The 19,090-nt window shown below is 52.5% G+C and overlaps 1 protein-coding gene across 3 annotated transcripts; it reads right to left on the reverse strand.

Moving 5' to 3' along the window:
• Positions 1 to 4,978: 4,978 nt before the first annotated feature.
• On the reverse strand, positions 4,979 to 18,304 carry LOC311342733 (max dimerization protein 1-like). Of its 3 annotated transcripts, none has more exons than XM_084467552.1 (7): positions 17,657 to 18,304; positions 17,260 to 17,433; positions 16,574 to 16,673; positions 12,579 to 12,608; positions 8,664 to 8,778; positions 7,425 to 7,587; positions 4,979 to 6,098 (listed from the first exon to the last, which is right to left on the reverse strand). In XM_084467552.1, the coding sequence occupies exons 2-7, from the start codon at positions 17,324 to 17,326 to the stop codon at positions 5,899 to 5,901; spliced, it is 675 nt and encodes a 224-aa protein (XP_084323678.1). In that variant the 5' UTR covers positions 17,327 to 17,433; positions 17,657 to 18,304; the 3' UTR covers positions 4,979 to 5,898. The 3 variants fall into 3 exon arrangements, with proteins under 3 accessions (XP_084323678.1, XP_084323679.1, XP_084323680.1); XM_084467553.1 differs by having other exon boundaries at positions 17,260 to 17,436; XM_084467554.1 differs by having other exon boundaries at positions 17,260 to 17,436; positions 18,246 to 18,286.
• Positions 18,305 to 19,090: the final 786 nt, after the last annotated feature.

Raw genomic sequence — 19,090 nt, forward strand, 5'->3', positions numbered from 1 at the left:
CTCCTCCGGCTGATGTGGTCATGTGACCGCCGGGACACCGGTCATTAATCCCCGGATCACATAACGCAGTCCCGTGCCCGGGTGTCTGGAGGTCCTTTGTAACACTATGTGTTAAGGTGTGTGTCTGTACACACACACACACACACACACACACACACACACACACACGCACACACACACACACCTTAACGCCCGTATGCTCATCTGTAAGGGCGTGAGTTTCGTTGAGCAGCGCCACAACGTCTGTACACACAGCGCGTGTATCAGTTTGCCCTGTGTGTGTATTGAGTTATGGGATTTTTGTGTAATCATTAGTGCAACTGCATATTTGCACTTGTAATGTGTGTGTGTGTGTGTGTGTGTGTGTGTGTGTGTGTGTGTGTGTGTGTGTGTGTGTGTGTGTGTGTGTGTGTGTGTGTATTGATTCAGGCCCTGAGGTTCAGGACAAGATGATTTCTACCTGATCCGCCGGTGGAGACAGAGAGACGGGCCAGACAGGAGGAAGATACACACACACACACACACACACACACACACGCACACACACAGTTATAGATAGATCTATATCTTTATAGATCTCCTCCAGCTGATAGTCTTGTGACCGACTCAAAGCACACACACTCAAAAAAACACACACACACACACACATATAAATAGATCTATGTCTATATCTTTATAGATATAGATGTGGATCTATCTTGACACTGTGACCACAACGTAAAACCACCCGTCTCATGTCGCCTCCAGCTGATAGTCATGTGACCGACTCTCTCTCTCACTCACACACACACACACACACACACACACACACACACACACACACACACACACACACACACACACACACACACACACACACACACACACACACACACACACACACACACACACACACACACACACACACACACACACACACACACCGCCCGCCTCTGGGGATGTAAGCCTACCGGGGTGAGTCGCTCTGTTGCTCTCAGCTGAGGGACCCTCGGCTTTCTGCTGTGTCTCGTGTGTCAGAGGTCAGAGGTCGGACACTCTGGCGTGTACAGTGTTCCGCGGTGGCAGACACACACAAACACACAGGTGTCAGAGCGTCCGCCCCTTTGATGAAACACTCCGCTGGAACAGAGCCGACGACGTGAGCAGCGCTCAAGAGAGCCACTCGGCGAGGCCGTGTTCCACTAGTGCCCCGACGTACCTGCTGAGTGAACGCACGCCAACGAGTGAGTGTGTGTGTGCGTGTGTGTGTGTGTGTGTGTGTGCACGTACCGACGGACGGACTCGCTGCCCCCAGGTGAGCAGAGCCGCGGTGTGGCTGAGGGATGCTTGTGTGAGTGAGTGAGTGAGTGTGTGCGTGAGTGTGTGCGTGTGCATGTGTGCGTGCGTGTGTGCTCCTGCCTACCTGTGTCTACGTGCGGGTGTATGCAGGGACGGCCCCAGCATGCATAGTGCTACCCCTCCCCCTCCTCCTCCCACCGTCAGAGGAGGAAGAGGAAGTGTCGGGGGAGGAGGGGGAGGAAGAGGAGGAGGAGGAGGGGGGCCCGCCTGACAGGAGATCAGATAGCAGCAGCATGGTTCTCTGCCGCAGAACCCCCTCAGCACCACCCACACCGCACCGCACCCAACCCCAATCAACACCATCTACCCCCTCAGCACCTCCCACACAACCTCAACCCCACACCCCAATCAACACCATCTTCCACCTCAACACCACCCACACTGCACACAACCTCAACCCCACCCGCCATCAACACCATCTACCCCCTCAACCCCACCCCCCAGTCAACACCACCCACTGTTAACCCCACCCCCATAAGCTCCACTGTGGAAAAAAAGGATATGTAGGGGGTGGGGGTCTGCAGATGTAGTAGTAGTAGTAGTAGTAGTAGGTGTGTGTGTGTGTGTGTGTGTGTGTGTGTGTGTGTGTGTGTGTGTGTGTGTGTGTGTGTGTGTGTGTGTGTGTGTGTGTGTGTGTGTGTGTGTGTGTGTGTGTGTGTGTGTGTGTGTGTGTGTGAGAGAGGATTGGGTCAAAACACACACACACAACGTCTGTTTAGATCTCCATCCCCTCACTGGCACCTAGAATATTAGTCCATTTCATTATGACAGTGGAGTGGGGGAGGGTCCTGGGTGGGGGAGGGTCCTGAGTGGGGGAGGGGAAGTGCTGGCGAGCGCCATCGATCCAGTGGGGCGTGGCTCTGCGACTGGTTGCCTGGACGACGGTTGAACACAGAAAGGACCACACCGGGGGATAGGTTGGTAAACAAGGGTTTTAAAATGTTTTTTTTATTCTTTCATTTCACTGGCAAATATAAATGGCTGCCCTGTGGGGGAGGGGGGACTCGTTCACATTCAAAGTGATCGTTTTTAGAAAGTCCAAATCTCTAAAAAGTTTCAGTACACAAAACTTGGAACCACTTCCGTCCTGTTCGGTCGCCCGCTGGCCTTTCAGAGGGGAAGGCAGTGTTGGATGAGGAGTGTGGCTGTGTGTGTCGACGTGTGTACGCGTGTGTTCTGTATTGTAGTGTGCGTGCGTGTGTGCGTGCGTGCGTGTGTGCGTGTGTGTGTGTGTGTTAGCGTGTGCGTCCGGATGCGGCGTTGAGGTGGGAGGCTGTATTAGTTGTGCGATGCGAGGGAGGGACACAATGCAGAGGAATGGTGCTCTGTGACACCTCGTCATATATCCTACTCTCTCTCGTTATATATTCATCTATATACCATCTGCTATGTCTACCATCGGTTACGCCCACACCGGGCTTTAAGGCATCAGCCGCTGTGCGCTAGGAACAAAAACCAGTGACCACAAAACGACACACCAGAGAACACCAGAGAACGCCCCCCCCCTGGGTCGGACCCCCACGTCAACTCCGCTGTCCTCCTGAAAGCCCCTCACCTTGGGGGGGGGGGGGGGGGCAGATGAGGAGGACCCCACCCCCACGGGAGGGGCGTACCAAGTTCTGGAGGAGAGAGGGTCATCTGCTCTCGCTTTCCATGCACCATGGTTACCCCCCCCCCCCCCCGCCGCGCGCCGTTACCATGGCGCCCAGGAGGGGGCAGAGGGAGGGAGGGGGGGGGGGGGGGGGGCGTGCGACGATGGGGGGGGGGGCGTAGTAAACATGGTGAACTCCCACCGGAAATGCATTCCAGTTGACGAGACGTTTGAAGGTAAAAAGAAGAGAAGTGGAAACAGACACTGCCTTCAGATGAGGTCTTTTCTTTCCCTCCCGCCCTTTAAATCATCCCCGACATTTCTCTCTGAAGACAGTGACGAGAAAAACACACACGCATACGCAAACGCACGCACACACACACACACACACACAGGCTCCTACGCTCAGTCCCACCTTAACAATCCCACAATCCCCCTGTCCTTCTGTCCTTCCGAGCGCGGCTACGCTACAGGCTACAGGTGTTCCTCTTTGTCGACCATTGCACCAGGGAAAAGCAGCATTCCATAATAAACACCTATTAACCATCCCGACAAATACTACAACTTCAAGTTATTTTTTCCATTTTCATTTTATACCATTTTTTGGTGTCCATGCAGAGAGGCTGCTCTGGGAGGGGGGGGGCTAAGGCCCTTGGGGGGGGGGTGGGGTGGGGTGGGGGGGTTCATTTTGCAGCCTCCGGGACCCCAGGGCACAAGATGGCCACCACAGACGCACCCTCCCTCCCTCCCCGACGGACATAGCACACCAACTTCCTTTTTCTCTTTTATACTTTTTTTTTTTCTGTTTACTTCCTCCTGCTCCTCATAAATTATACGCTTTTTTTTTTTGGTGTCATTGCAGAAAAGACGCAACGCTTGAAGAAACTTGAAATCAACCCTAAACCGCGGTCTGCTAGCAGGCCGCGTGGGGGGTGACATCGGAGCTGACCCCTGACCCCTGATAAACCCTAAGCCGGGGGAGTGCAAACTACACAACATTGTTAAAATCCACAAGAACAAGAACATAAGTGTGACTAATTAAATATATATATATAGATATATAGATATAGAGATATTCATCCATAGGTTCAGTATATTAAATCTAATAAATACTTTTACATTTACATATATTTTGTTTTTACTGCCAACTATTTATATATAAAAACACATCTGAGACATCCAATCAGAGGTGAGGTGAGGTGGGGGAGAATGCCCCTCCCAAAACATTCGGTCTCTTTTCTCCACGGGGGGTCAAAACCAGACTGAGGCGTCACGGGGGGGGGTGAGACCACCCCCGAAATATTAAAACCCATTAATATTAAAAATATTACAACTCTCATCCGTTAGGAAGGACAAACCAAAACCACTGGCACCGCCCCCTCTCCTCCCCGCTAAACAACGCAATGCTTTCTCCTTCCGTCTCGCACATACACACACACACGCAGACACACACACACACGCACACACACACGCAAGCACGCACGCACACACACGTACACACGCGCCCCCCTCTCGCTACATAGTGGAATGTTCCGCCCTGGACTCTGATGCTGATGGTGAAGGGGGTTATCCTACTGGTAACACCGTCCGGTTCAGCCAGTGACCCACCACAGTCCCACTCCGCCAGCACACCCACAGACACACACACGGACAGACACACACACACACACACACACACAGACAGACACACACACACGGACAGACACACAGACACTGCTTTTAAAATAGATGCCATAGGGGGCCACCGTCGTCAGAGAGAAAATAACCCCCCAGCCGGGCGTCGTGAGCCCCCCCCCCCACCCCCCAACGCAGTCTGAGTCTGCAGGGTCTCCCCCCCCCCCCCAGGTCCTGCTGGTCCACATGGCAGGGAGAGTGGGGGGGGTTAATGTTTTACATTAAAGGTTTCCTTGGTTTCGTTGTTTCTGTTTTAGTTCTTTAGTTTCCTGCCCCCCCCCCCCCCCCCCCGGCCCCGCACCGTCCCAGGGGTCAAAGGTCACAGGAGAGGGGGACATATTGCTGCCGAATCGAACACGTCCCAACTGGGGGGGGGGGGGGGGGGGGGGGTGATAGCTGCTGTCGATGGGATGGACTTGGCGTTATCAATCAATCAATATGTGTGTGTGTGTGTGTGTGTGTGTGTGTGTGTGTGTGTGTGTGTGTGTGTGTGTGTGTGTGTGTGTGTGTGTGTGTGTGTGAGACAGGGTGTCCTGACATTCTGCGCACGGACGCGCCGTTGGAGGGTGGGGGGGAGGTGGTGGTGAGGGTGGTGGTGTTGAGGGTGGTGGTGCTGAGGGTGGTGGTGCTGGGGGTGGTGGTGGTGGTGGTGGTGGTGCTGAGGGTGGTGGTGATGGTGGTGGTGCTGAGGGTGGTGGTGGTGGTGGTGGTGCTGAGGGTGGTGGTGATGGTGGTGGTGCTGAGGGTGGTGGTGATGGTGGTGGTGCTGAGGGTGGTGGTGGTGGTGCTGAGGGTGGTGGTGGTGGTGGTGGTGGTGGTGGTGGTGAGGGTGGTGGTGCTGAGGGTGGTGGTGGTGCTGAGGGTGGTGGTGCTGAGGGCGGTGCTGAGGGTGGTGGTGCTGAGGGTGGTGGTGCTGAGGGTGGTGGTGGTGCTGAGGGCGGTGGTGGTGCTGAGGGTGGTGGTGGTGCTGAGGGCGGTGGTGGTGCTGAGGGTGGTGGTGGTGCTGAGGGCGGTGGTGGTGGTGAGGGTGGTGCTGAGGGCGGTGGTGGTGATGGTTGGTGGCGGCTTGGACTGTCTGCTGTTTGCTCTGTTATGAAGTTCATCAGGCTGGGAGGGGGAGAAGAGAGGAGGACCAGGAGGGTGGGGTCCAGGGGTCCAGGGGTCCAGGGGGGTGGGGTCCAGGGGTCCAGGGGGGTGGGGTCCAGGGGTCCAGGGGGGGTGGGGTCCAGGGGTCCAGGGGGTTGGGGTCCAGGGGCCAATGCCAGGGGCCGTGCCAGGGGCCGTGCCAGGGGCCCCTAGAGGCTGCAGCCCAGCTGCTTGGCCTCCTCCAGGGAGTCCTGCAGCCGGCGCAGGCTGGCGGAGGAGTAGCCCTCGTCGCTGCAGCTGCTGCCCCGCGGGCTGCCCCGCTCGTCCCCCGACTCGCCCCCGCTGCTGGAGCTCCACTCCAGGTCCCCCAGCAGCAGGTCTGTGCCCTCCACGTCCACCTCCAGGTCCTCTGCACGCACACACAGCCACACACACACACACAGAGACACACACACACACACACAGAGACACACACACACACAGTGACACACACACAGAGACACACACACAGAGACACACACACACACACAGAGAGACACACACAGTGACACACACACACACACACAGTGACACACACACACACACACACACACACACACACACACACAGAGACACACACACGCAGAGACACACACACACACACACACACACACACAGACACACACACAGTGACACACACACACACAGAGACACACACAGAGACACACACACACACATACACACACACAGAGACACACACACACACACACACACAGAGACACACACACACACACACACAGAGACACACACACACACACAGACACACACACGCAGAGAGACACACACAGAGACACACACAGAGACACACACACGCAGAGAGACACACACACACACACAGAGACACACACACACGCAGAGAGACACACACACACAGAGACACACATAGAGACACACACACACACAAAAAGATTTTCAGTGACCTGGCCATGACAACAAAGTTCTAGGAATACTAGCGAAAGCAACACTCAGAAACAAACGGATGTGTTCTATAGCAACGACATTTGTCGTTGCTGTCGTTGCTATTGTCGCTGTGTTGTGACCCGTTGCGATGGTGAACAACCACACGGCCAAGACAACGACAGGAAGTGGCCTGAGGTCTTGAGACGCGGAGCGGTCTGCTGTAGCTCCATGCTATATGTGCTTTAGCTCCATGCTATATGTGCTTTAGCTCCATGCTATATGTGCTTTAGCTCCATGCTATATGTGCTTTAGCTCCATGCTATATGCTATATGTGCTTTAGCTCCATGCTATATGCTATATGTGCTTTAGCTCCATGCTATATGCTATGTGTGCTTTAGCTCCATGCTATATGCTATATGTGCTGTAGCTCCATGCTATATGCTATGTGTGCTTTAGCTCCATGCTATATGTGCTTTAGCTCCATGCTATATGCTATGTGTGCTTTAGCTCCATGCTATATGCTATATGTGCTGTAGCTCCATGCTATATGCTATGTGTGCTTTAGCTCCATGCTATATATGCTTTAGCTCCATGCTATATGCTATGTGTGCTTTAGCTCCATGCTATATGCTATATGTTATATGTGCTGTAGCTCCATGCTATATGCTATGTGTGCTGTAGCTCCAGGCTGTATGCTATATGTGCTTTAGCTCCATGCTATATGCTATGTGTGCTTTAGCTCCAGGCTATGTGTGCTTTAGCTCCAGGCTATGTGTGCTTTAGCTCCAGGCTCACCCTGGTCCGAGTCGGACTTGTCGTCGTCGGAGCGGGTGGAGCCGGTGCTGTCCATGCGCGTCCGCTCCACCCCTAGCTGCTCCAGCCGCCGCCGCAGGTGACGCCGCTCCCGCTGCAGCTGCTCCAGAGTGTGCTGCGCCCGCCGCTCGCTGTCCTCCAGCCGCTACACACACACACACGTTTAGTATACACGTGTAGACGACCACATACAGTCAACATAGTCATGTGGGTCATTTTGTTACAGTTACTGAAATAAGTCCCCGATTTAGAGAAAAGGTTAGGTGCCGTGTGGAGCTCTGTCTGGGCGGTGTGTGTGTGTGTGTGTGTGTGTGTGTGTGTGTGGCTCTGTCTGGGCAGCGGTGGACTGCGGCGTCCGAGAGAAAGTTGAGCTTAGGGGTAGGGCTAGGGGTAGGGTTAGGGTTAGGGCTAGGGGTAGGGTTAGGGTTAGGGGTAGGGGTAGGGCTAGGGGTACGATGCAGGAAAGAGTATTTGGATGCATTAAATGTGGCAATGTGGTGGCAGCATAGAGGGGGGTGACTCCAGGACGCTGGTTTTATTGTGACGCCCTCAGGAGGTGTCGTGGGCCTAACTTAACGAAACATCGGTGAAAGAGGGTGCCCGCTGGATAACCCCAATGACATGCTGCATACTGCTGGATTTACTGCTGTTAGTTGGGCCATGTGTCTCGTGTTTTCCATCTGATCCTGTGTATTAATGAAATACTAATGCCACGGTGTGTGTGGATGGTGAAGCACCGACTAAGCAATGGTTTATTTATGGCCGCGTCCGAGAGGTTAGGCTTCCCAGACACCTACAGTATGACTCTATGGTGTGTGGTGCATTTCATAGACAACATCGCTCATTATAACGCTCGTACGAAACGGCTGTACTCGCGGGGAGTATCACAAGGTTGCCCCCCCGCCCCCCCCCCCCGAAACAATGGGTTAACCAGTCACTACTGTGTGTGGATTAAATCTGCAGACCTGTCACAACGCCTGACATGTGTATCAGCGATCATCTGTGGGTATTTTGGGACAGCGACCTCAACCCCACCCCGTGCGGCAGTAACAGGTGTGTGTGTGTGTGTGTACAGTCGTGATCACAGCAGCACGGTGTGTTCTGCTATCTCATAAGTCACTCCAGGTCACCCCCGCACTCGGCCTTCATCCCCCCCCCCCCTTGTGCTTGCGAGTGCACACACACGCACGCACACACACACACACACACACGCACACGCACCGATATGTGGTCCTTGGCCTTCATCAGCAGGCTGAGGGTGGTGTGTCTGCTGGTATCCGGACCGAGCGGGACCAGAGACTTCAACCGCTCCAGACACTGTCGTAGGTTAGCCCGTCTGGGGGAGGGACACACGCACACACACACACACACACACACACACACAGACAGAGAGACAGACAGACAGACAGAGACAGAGAGACAGAAAGAGAGAGACTGTTAATATGATTGACACATTGCACACAAGGGGTGATTGTCAAATTCTTCCTGAAAGTAGTGGTTGTACACGGGTAAGGTCACCATTACTGAACGGCAGGACGTGATTGGCCGACGAGGCAAGGGCTGAATATCAATAGAAGATATGCTCCCTAACAGCACCAACATTAAGACCCTTGGCACTTCAAATCAATGTCACACCACTCCGCCAGCTCAGCACCAGATAAGGGACCTGAACCGACCTTAAATGAACCCACCCTAAAAGACATCAATGAATCATTTCATATCTCTCAGTGTGTGCGTGTGCGCGTGTGTGTGTGCGTGTGTGTGGGACTGGCAGCCTCTGCAGCTGCGTCGGCTTGAGGTGGGTGTTAGATTACCTCATGACCCGTGCGTTACATAACAAACACGCAGGCACCCAGTGGTGCTGCCGTTGGCGAGCCAGTGAGCGTGAGCATGCCCACTCGCCTGTGTGTGCGTCAGCGAATGGGTGTGTGTGTGTGTGCGTGTGTGCGTGTGAGTCGAGCCTCTACCAGAGAGGGCCGTGGTAGGAGGAAGCTGCAGCCGCTCAGAGCCACACGAGTTGCCCGTGTCGTCGTAGCTACGCCACAGCGTTAAAACATTCATACTGGGATCTCTGGGACCGGAGACTGGAGTTGGGCGTGTGTGTAGAGGAACACACACACAAGCGCACGCACGCACATACAAATCAGCCGCCTGTCAACACTGACTGAGTCCAAAAGGGCAGTCCTGGTGGCCACATGAGAACCATTCCTTTTTGCTAGTCGAGAACCAGGGTCTGGTTGCTAGGTGAGAACCAGGGTCTGGTTGCTAGGTGAGAACCAGGGTCTGGTTGCTAGGTGAGAACCAGGGTCTGGTTGCTAGGTGAGAACCAGGGTCTGGTTGCTAGGTGAGAACCAGGGTCTGGTTGCTAGGTTAGAACCAGGTTCTGGTTGCTAGGTTAGAACCAGGGTCTGGTTGCTAGGTTAGAACCAAGGTCTGGTTGCTAGGTTAGAACCAGGGTCTGGTTGCTAGGTTAGAACCAGGGTCTGGTTGCTAGGTGAGAACCAGGTTCTGGTTGCTAGGTGACAACCAGTGGCTGGTTGCCAGACGAGGACCATGTGTTCATGTGTTCAGGTGAGAACCAGGTGTGGTTGCTACGTGACAGCCAGTGCTGGTCTGTCTAGCTGGTCTGACAACACGAGCTGTGTGTGTGTGTGGTGTGGTGTGGTGTGGTGTGGTGTGGTGTGGTGTGTGTGTGTGTGTGTGTGTGCGCGCGCCCTTGAGTGTGTATGCAAACGGCCAAACGAGTTCTTCCAGATAACGAGGGCTCCTGTGCAGTGTGTTAATAGGTGAGTGTGCGAGCAAAAGGTCAGCGTTAATGTGTGTGTGCCAAAGCCAAGGCGTCTCTGCCCTGTCTGTCAAACACCCAGAGGCCAGACCCCCCCCCTCCCAACTGTTAACATAATACATTGGAACGGTAAATAAAAGACAGACACACTGACACACCCAGAGACACTTCCCCTTCCTGGGAGCTTTAACGGTTCAACTGGGTCAGTGTCCAACTGCAGTCCTGCCAGCTGTAGCGCCCATAGCTCGCCAGCAGCCTCCCTTTGACCCCTCCGTGCTCCAGTGTGTACGTGTGTACGTGTGTGTGTGTGTGTGTGTGGGTGTTTACACTGAGTTATGTTCTCTTTAGACAGAGCCACGTGCAGTACTGTACATTCCTGCCATGTTAGCCTTTACAGTCCTCCATAATTTAGCTTCAAGCAGCTAGCCTGACATGCTACATACAGCAGGAATGTAGGACACCAGTCCCATAGGAATAGCTTCAGACTACAATGTGGGACTTTAAGGTACATTATCGAATATAGATACATTGTGGATCAAAACCAAATTGTTCACGGGTGGATATTGACGCTGTTGACCCTGTATAGAAGATCGTGCAACCATCGTAACGTCCTCAATTGAGTCTTTGGTCAGAACATATTGTGGTGTGTTCAATACCTGAACCCAGCTTCATTTTGGCGGGCATCCCTTCAGTTTGACTTGGAACACTAGGACTGAAGCTTATATTGGGCCGAGTTGAGGCATTAGTATGCCTATTTTACACCACTGGTGAGACTCTCTAGGTTTGCCCTCCTGTTGTCCAGTCTAAACTCTGACTCCGAGTCAGAGTGGCGTCTTACAGTCGGAGACCGGGACTCAGAGTCAGAGTCGCGTCTTACAGTCGGAGACCGGGACTCCGAGTCAGAGTCGCGTCTTACAGTCGGAGACCGGGACTCAGAGTCAGAGTGGCGTCTTACAGTCGGAGACCGGGACTCTGAGTCAGAGCAGAGTGGCGTCTAGCAGACTCTGAGTCCTCCCTGACTGAGCCCACACTCAGGGGCCGGGGCCTCATCGGGGCAGCAGTAACCTGAGCCAGGTGGATGGCTGGGTAGCCACGCTGGTTAAAGTTACCAGCTTGACCCTTTCACACGGCTGCCTGCTAACGGCCGCCAGGTCAGGAGGACCGCCTCTCCGATCCAGGGTGGCTGAAAGGTATGAACGTACGCTAACGGGACACCAAAGGAGCCTCCACTGACATTTGGACCAACACTAAAAAAAAAAGGGACATTAAAGATTCAAAATCGAAATGCCATGACTAACTGACGGTACGACTTGAAGAAAGGCCTTCATCGTTCATTTGCGTTTCTCCTGATCAGCGCGTTTGCGTGGGCGTGGCCCAGTGTGTGTTCCCATCGCCCTCCAGCCTCAGAGGCTTTGGGTGAAAGCATCTGCTAGATGACTACGCGTTTATGCAAAGGTGAATGTAAATCTTTGCTTAGGCTGCCTAGGAGCCATTGTCAAACGCCCAGCAGGGTTCATTATGTCCTGGGTCTGAACATTGAGGGCGGTAACACTAAAAAGGGGACATTGAAGATTCAAATTCAAAACCGGCCGACTAACTGACGTTACGACTTGAAGAAACGCCTTCATCGTTTGACTGCGTTTCTCCTGATCAGCGTGTTTGCGTGGGCGTGGCCCTGCTGAACCCAACCCAAAGCAGAGGTCCACAGAGTTGTTCAGACGCAGTGTTTGTGAGTGTGTTTTCCCATCGCCCTCCAGCCTCAGAGGCTTTGGGTGAAAGCATCTGCTAGATGACTACACGTTTATGCAAAGGTGAATGTAAATCTTTAGGCTGCTTAGGAGCCATTGTCAAACGCCCAGCAGGGTTCATTATATCCTGGATCTGAACATTCAGGGCGGTTTACAGTAAGACGAGGGCTCCACTCACCGTATCCATAAAGCTTTAAGGCACATGGAACAAAACAAGCCACTGTGTTCAAAAGACAGACTCCATATTGCATAATAATAATAATAAGTCATTATGTAACGTGAAGAAAATAATAAATAACAAGAGGCAGGAGGAATCGCTTTGTGTGTGGAGAGCCAAGCATGAGCTTCACAGGTCCAGGATCTGTTGCTTTCATGCCCACGGACTCTGAGAGCTTTTACTCTGAAGCTACGGCAGAGGAGTGGCGTGGCTATATTCAGGACCGAAGGAGACACACCACCCACCCACCCACCCACACACACACACACACACACACACACACACACACACACACACACACACACACACGCACACACACACACACACACACACACACACACACACACACACACACACACACACACACACAAACGGTCTGTACATACCTGTTCTTTTCCATTTCGTTGTGCGTAGACCTGAGGAGACAACAGAAACAGAACAGGTCATTAGCACAGCAGTTGAAAAAAACGCACGAGAGATTTCCCACTGTGAGCAATCGCTGTTCAGTACAGGTCACGTTACTACAGGACAGACAGACAGACTGAGACAGAGAGAGACAGAAACACAGACACACAGAAAGACTGAGACAGACCGACACAGACGGAGAGAGAGACAGAAACACAGACAGACAGACAGACAGGTAGAGAGACAGACGGGAAGAAGAGAGGGTGAGCTGGTTGAGCCACAAGCTAGGGGAACAAGCAGGAACTACAGCACAAAGAGACCCCGAAGCCACCAGCATAATGCAGTTCCGCCAAGGGGGCACAAGGAAACACACACACACACACACACACACACACACACACACACACACACACACACACACACACACACACACACACACACACACACACACACACACACACACACACACACACACACACACACTTATCAGTTATGTGCTGAGAAGAGGCACTCCCTAAATGCAGGTGGCCACCAAGTCTTCCCTTCATCTTCCATCCCCCATGGGGTTCATCAGTAAGTCAGTGAGTCAGTCAGTGCGTGGCGCTTCAAGGTGCGATACTGGAACTCCAAAGTAGTGTTCTCTACCCTGTGAAACCTTCAGCTAACGTGGTCCCGGAGAGGAATGGGACAAGCTGACCCTAGTGAGATGGGGACTGGCTGAGGGGTACGCACAGGTCAGACCTTTAGAGGAGAGAGAAACTCAGCTATTCTCAATGGTTCCTAGTTCTACCTCTCTGTGTTCAACAATGCGAGGGTGCACACACACACCCCCACCCACAAACACACACACACATCCCCCCACCCACAAACACACACACACACACAAACACACGTTGGAGCAGCGAGACAAGATCTGGGCGCCGACCCTCTGCACAGGGTGGGGAGGCCCCTCTGTCAAAGTACAGCGAGGGAGGAGGGTGGGCCGGGCGGTTTGGGGCAAGCGGTGGGGAGGCCTCTGATGACATAACTGGGCCAGGGTGTCGTTGAGTCTCCACCCTAATGAAGTCGGTTTGTCCCATGGCGAGGCCTCTGACGTCGTTTAGCTCCGCCAGCAGAGTGAGCAAAGCTGACTTTCCACTGCAATGTGACGGCCAACAGCGAACGTACTGTAAATGCATTAGCAGTCCGTGGACTGTCCGCACAAACGTTGCATCGCGGAGACCAGAAAGTCTGGGGAGGCTAACGTAGCTGGCTGGCTAGGGTATCGGGGAGGCTAACATTGCCTGGGGGCTAGGGCGTAACATAGTGTGTGTGTGTGTGTGTGTGTGTGTGTGTGTGTGTGTGTGTGTGTGTGTGTGTGTGTGTGTGTGTGTGTGTGTGTGTGTGTGTGTGTGGACAGTTTATCCCCCCTGGCCAGCTCGTCTGCTGGCAGTTGGGGAGGGGCTTGGGGGACACACGCCCAAAATAGAACATCTTAGACACAGTCGGGGGGGGGGGAGTAGAGACCACGAGTAGAGACCACGAGTAGAGACCTCTAGACTAGCTAACAGTTAGCTAGTGCTGCAGCAGAATGCTGGTTCTAAACAAGGTTCTGCCTCTGTTTAGCCTAGCCCATGATAAACCGGGAGTAGCAGCGTTTGGCTCAGTGGTTATGGGTGGCCATCTTGTTCATAAACATGGTAATCCATGACCTGGCTCCCATCCCTGTACCTGGCAGAGCTTTGTGTTATAAATATAACGCCCCCAACCCCACGCCTGATCAGGAGCAAAAGAGGTTCAATTGGAGGCGTACTGGCCCTATGCTGGGCAACAGCATGCGTCAACAGGGGTAGGGTTCTCTCTCTCTCTCTCTCTCTCTCTCTCTCTCTCTCTCTCTCTCTCTCTCTCTCTCTCTCTCTCTCTCTCTCTCTCTCTCTCTCTCTCTCTCTCTCTCTCTCTCTCTCTCTCTCTCTCTCTCTCTCTCTCTCTCTCTCTCTCTCTCTCTCTCTCTCTCTCTCTCTCTAGATGACATTTACTGATGGCAGTGGTTTATTTATCCGTTGTTTCAATTTTGAAACAGATATTTACCACAAACATAATCTCAGTCATAGGTTATACATTAGGCTATTTCATTCATTCGTTGTGTTACCCTGGCAGAAATGGGGGAATTAATACAAAACAACAACACAACCTTTGTGTCGGTCTCAGCGCACAATTTCACAATCAGTGCGTCCCTACTGTAGAGCATTTAGTGTGTGAGCCTGTGCACTGTGGGGGAGGGTGGTCTCCAACGATGGAGGAGCTGGTGCAAGCTTCTGTCTACTGAGAGAGGAGGAGGAGGTGGAGAGGAGGAGGAGGGACACACGAAGAGAGAGGGGGAGGATGTGTAGAAAGAGGGGGAGGAGGAGGAGGTGAGAGTGGAGGGATGGAAAGATAGATGAATGGAGAGGAGATAAGAAGGAGGGAAAATAGAGCAAGAGAGCAAAGGGGGATGGGGAAGCCTATAGAATTGACACACACACACACACACACACACATGCACACACACACTATACACTACACACTACACACCCAACCCCCTCTACTTATACATCACAGCATAAGGAACAACAGGAATCCGTAGGGCTGGCCCTATTTGCACTGGAATGTATACACAAACATACACACACTCAAACATACAGGGGCTGCAAACAGGGTTCTGAATGACCTACATTCAGATGGGCTGAGCTGAGTAAAAACAGAATGCTTGTTCAGTAATGACAAGCCTTTTGAGGCCAGAGAGCCGACTCTGCTCGCGAGCAGATCGGATATTGTTCTTGACTGCTTGTTATGATCGTGGGGCAGCACGGTAGCCATTAGCATCACCAAGGACCACACAATGCATCAGAGAGACCGAGCCAATAGTGGGCCTCCTCATGTCCCTGCATGGCACTGTCTCCACATGATCTCACAACCCTCCTAGTTCCTTTATATTAGCAAACACTGCACGTGAATTGGGCACGCACACACACTCACAATGAGGAAGCTTGAGAAATCGTTTATTAAACTCTGCATTTTCATTTCCCTTCCTGCGATTTCGTTTAACATGTTGGGTAGGCAAAAACTGGCACACACACACACACACACACACACACACACACACACACACACACACACACACACACACACACACACACACACGGTAAATAGACTGCATTTATAACAAGCTTTTCTAATCTACAGCCTCTCAAAGCGCTAAACAATTAGCCCCCTGCATTCCCCCGCTTCCCACACGACAGTGGTGCCGGCCATGCAGGCCGGCGGCCGGCAGGACCGGGGGCAGTCAGGGTGAGTCGTCCTGCTCAGGGACACCTCCACACTCAGCCCGGGATCTAACCAGGTAATCTGCTCTACCTCCTGAGCTACTGCAGCCCCCATTAGGCCTTTTGCAGTGTCCAAAATGGGTTGCTAAGCCTTTGGCTCGGTACGGTAATGCAGTGCTAAAGAGCTGTGACCCAAATCTGAACAGGGCCGTCTGCGTTAGCCGGTTACGGCCGCTGGCCGGCATACTAACCCTTCAGCAACAATGGTTAACCCCTCCAGGGGTGAGACCATGATGACAAGGCGGGTGATTCTGTGTGCATGATGACAAGGCTAAATATGACCGGCTAGATATGCTGCAGGCTGCACCCTGCAGCCATCCACCTGAACCCAGTATGTGACAGGAAACGCTCTATGCAACATTTGTCCTAACAATCAGTCAAAAAGGAAAACTGGTAAAGAAGTGGTTAAGGGACTGACAAGACAAGCTGCATCTCGGCCGCGTAACCACGGCTTTACGTGTGAGATCTCTGCAATCAGCCGCCAACGGCTCCAGCTTGCATGCATTCTACATAAGTCTCTGACTTATTAACGTGCCGCCGTTAGACCCGGGCTGGGATAGAGGACACGCTGGAAGCAAGGAGGCAAAGGGTGGCAGCACTGCAGCAGCAGTAGTGGTGTGATCGGGAGAGCGTACCTGCTACTTGTGTTCTTCTTGCTTTTGCTCTTGCGTTTGAGGTTGTCCCTCTCTTTACTGCTGGTGAAGGGCAGCAGCGAGGCGTAGCCATGCTCCGCTTCTGGAAACACATCAACAACAACAACAACACGTCAACAACACAACACACAACATGTGGAGCCAGTGCCGTTGCTCTGTGGGAACATCGCTCTTATTAGGGAGTAAAATGTAAGAATCCCACAAAACCCTGAACGGGGCTAACCAACAGTATTTGTAGCGGTGTATTGCGATGTTCACAAAAGCATTACATGCAACAGGCGGTTTTCTTCGTATTCACATGCTGTATTTTCCTTCTGCCACCGCTGGTTCGGACAATGATGTCATCCTGAACTGAGGTAAACCCCGCTAGCCAAACCACAACACCAGCAGGGGGGGGGGCTCTTTGCGCTGCATGATCAAGCCGACATAAAAACACAATTTGCATGCACGCTTCGCTTTATCCATCTGATATTTCTCTTCTATTCATCGCGTTCATGTTTATCCCTGCATATGCATGCAACTGACATGTAAAAAACCCCAACCCAGCTCGACCCTGTGCGTTTATTCTGAAACACTACGGCCGTTGACTCTGATGTTTTGGGGGGAAACGCATACCGTGCTAATGCAATAAAAGAAGCAACATCTGCTTACATTGTCACATTGTTTACCTCTTTCCCTGCGGTCAAGGTACTCGGCTGCTTCGATCAACATCTGCACCATTCCGAACGCCGCCATTTTCAACAATAACACCGATATTAAAACAATCCGAGGCGGGACTCAGTGCTTCACGACCCGCTGCCTGGCTGCTGCTGTTCGGCCTGAGGTCCGGGGGTCCGAGGCGGCTGCTGGGACAAGCGACACCGCCGTGGGGTTAGAGACGAGAGGACGGACTACTTTACAGTCAAACAAGCATGAGGGAAGAAAACATTAGTTTGCAGAAGAATAGTCCAGCTTATTTATACACCATGGGGATGAAGCACTTTATTCTTAGATAGAGACAAACTACTGAGGACTACATCAGTTTGCAGATCAACCCGGAATAACACCCGGTGTGTATTTACTAACATGGGGGCTGGAGGGGCTGGACCGCCGCGGTGACAGCTGACAGCCGTCGGTAGGTTTCGGTAGTTCTTCGGTAGGTTACGGTAGTTCCTCGGTAGTTCACGGTAGTTCCTCGGTGGATTACGGTAGTTCTTAGGTAGGATACGGTAGTTCTTAGGTAGGTTACGGTAGTTCCCCGGTGGATTACGGTAGTTCTTCGGTTGGTTACGGTAGTTCTTCGGTGGATTACGGTAGTTCTTCGGTGGATTACAGTAGTTCTTCGTTATGTTACGATCGCTATTCGGTGGGTTATGGTCGCTCTTCGGTAGCTCGGTCAATCAATTCGCTATTGAAAATAAGTTGTCTATTGACTCCTTTATAAAAGGAGACAAATCTGCATTTGCTTGCGAAAAAGTTAGTGAATAAACGACCTCCGAGTCCGTATCTATTCCGACCGATCTCGACCTTACGTCGCGACGAATAGAGCGGCACGAATTATTGTCAGTTCAACGCTGCTCGCAAAAGCTTCTCCTCAAGTGGAAAAACCGGGAAAACGGAGAGCTAGTTGCAGTTAAAGTTCCAGCGGAGAGGAGGTCCTGTGTCAGGGAGGTACCTGCGGGTTTAACGTGTCGGGCTGGAGGAGCGGTTCGCGGCTGACATCAGGGAGCCCCGTGTGTGTGTGCGTGTGTGTGCGTGTTTATCAAACCGCTTCAAAACAGGGGCTTGTTGATCTCAGCGACAGCTCGAGCGCTGTGGTTGCCACACGGCGCGTGTATGTCGCCACCCGATTGGCTCTTGGAACTACTAAACCGCCGTCTGATTGGACATCGCCCCCGGGCCTTCTAACTAAGAAGCTCGGCCCCTCTTTTGCAGCTGGGTGTTGTGGTCGGCCATTTTGGCTCGAGTCGCCGTTCGTATGCTTCGTTAACACCAACCGTCGACGAGCCACAATGGCGTCGGTTGCCCCGTTACGTGTAGGCGCTCTACGATTGGTTGCTTTCAGCCAATAGCGGTTTGGATACACGTTTCATGAGGATGACAGCGTCACGCCCCTCTACCATGCTGGTTCGCGGTGTATCGCGACGATTGGTTTTGTGCGCTTGTTGTTTGTACTCCGCCGAGGACGCAGATTGGTCAGTCACAAGCCGCGTTGTGATTGGTGTGTTTTTTTCCTCCAGTAGAATTTTCACATGCATAAGAGAAATAAGACCAACGCGTCGAAATGGTCAAATAGAGAATATGTGGGATCGCAGTGGTAGTCCTGGTAACTATGGGGGATGAACAGGGTCGTTTCTAATCATAAAATAGGTGCAGGACTAGTAATTACATTACAAATATTGAGGCGCTCTGGGTTCAATATGTGAATACTGATTATTATTTGCACCTTACAAATAACACCTAAACTTTCTAGTAAGTGGTTTTAGCAAACACTTTAATTTACTGAATTAACGAAATGTT

This window comes from Micromesistius poutassou, assembly GCF_964030765.1.
Source record: "Micromesistius poutassou genome assembly, chromosome: 5".
Classification (NCBI taxonomy): domain Eukaryota; kingdom Metazoa; phylum Chordata; class Actinopteri; order Gadiformes; family Gadidae; genus Micromesistius; species Micromesistius poutassou.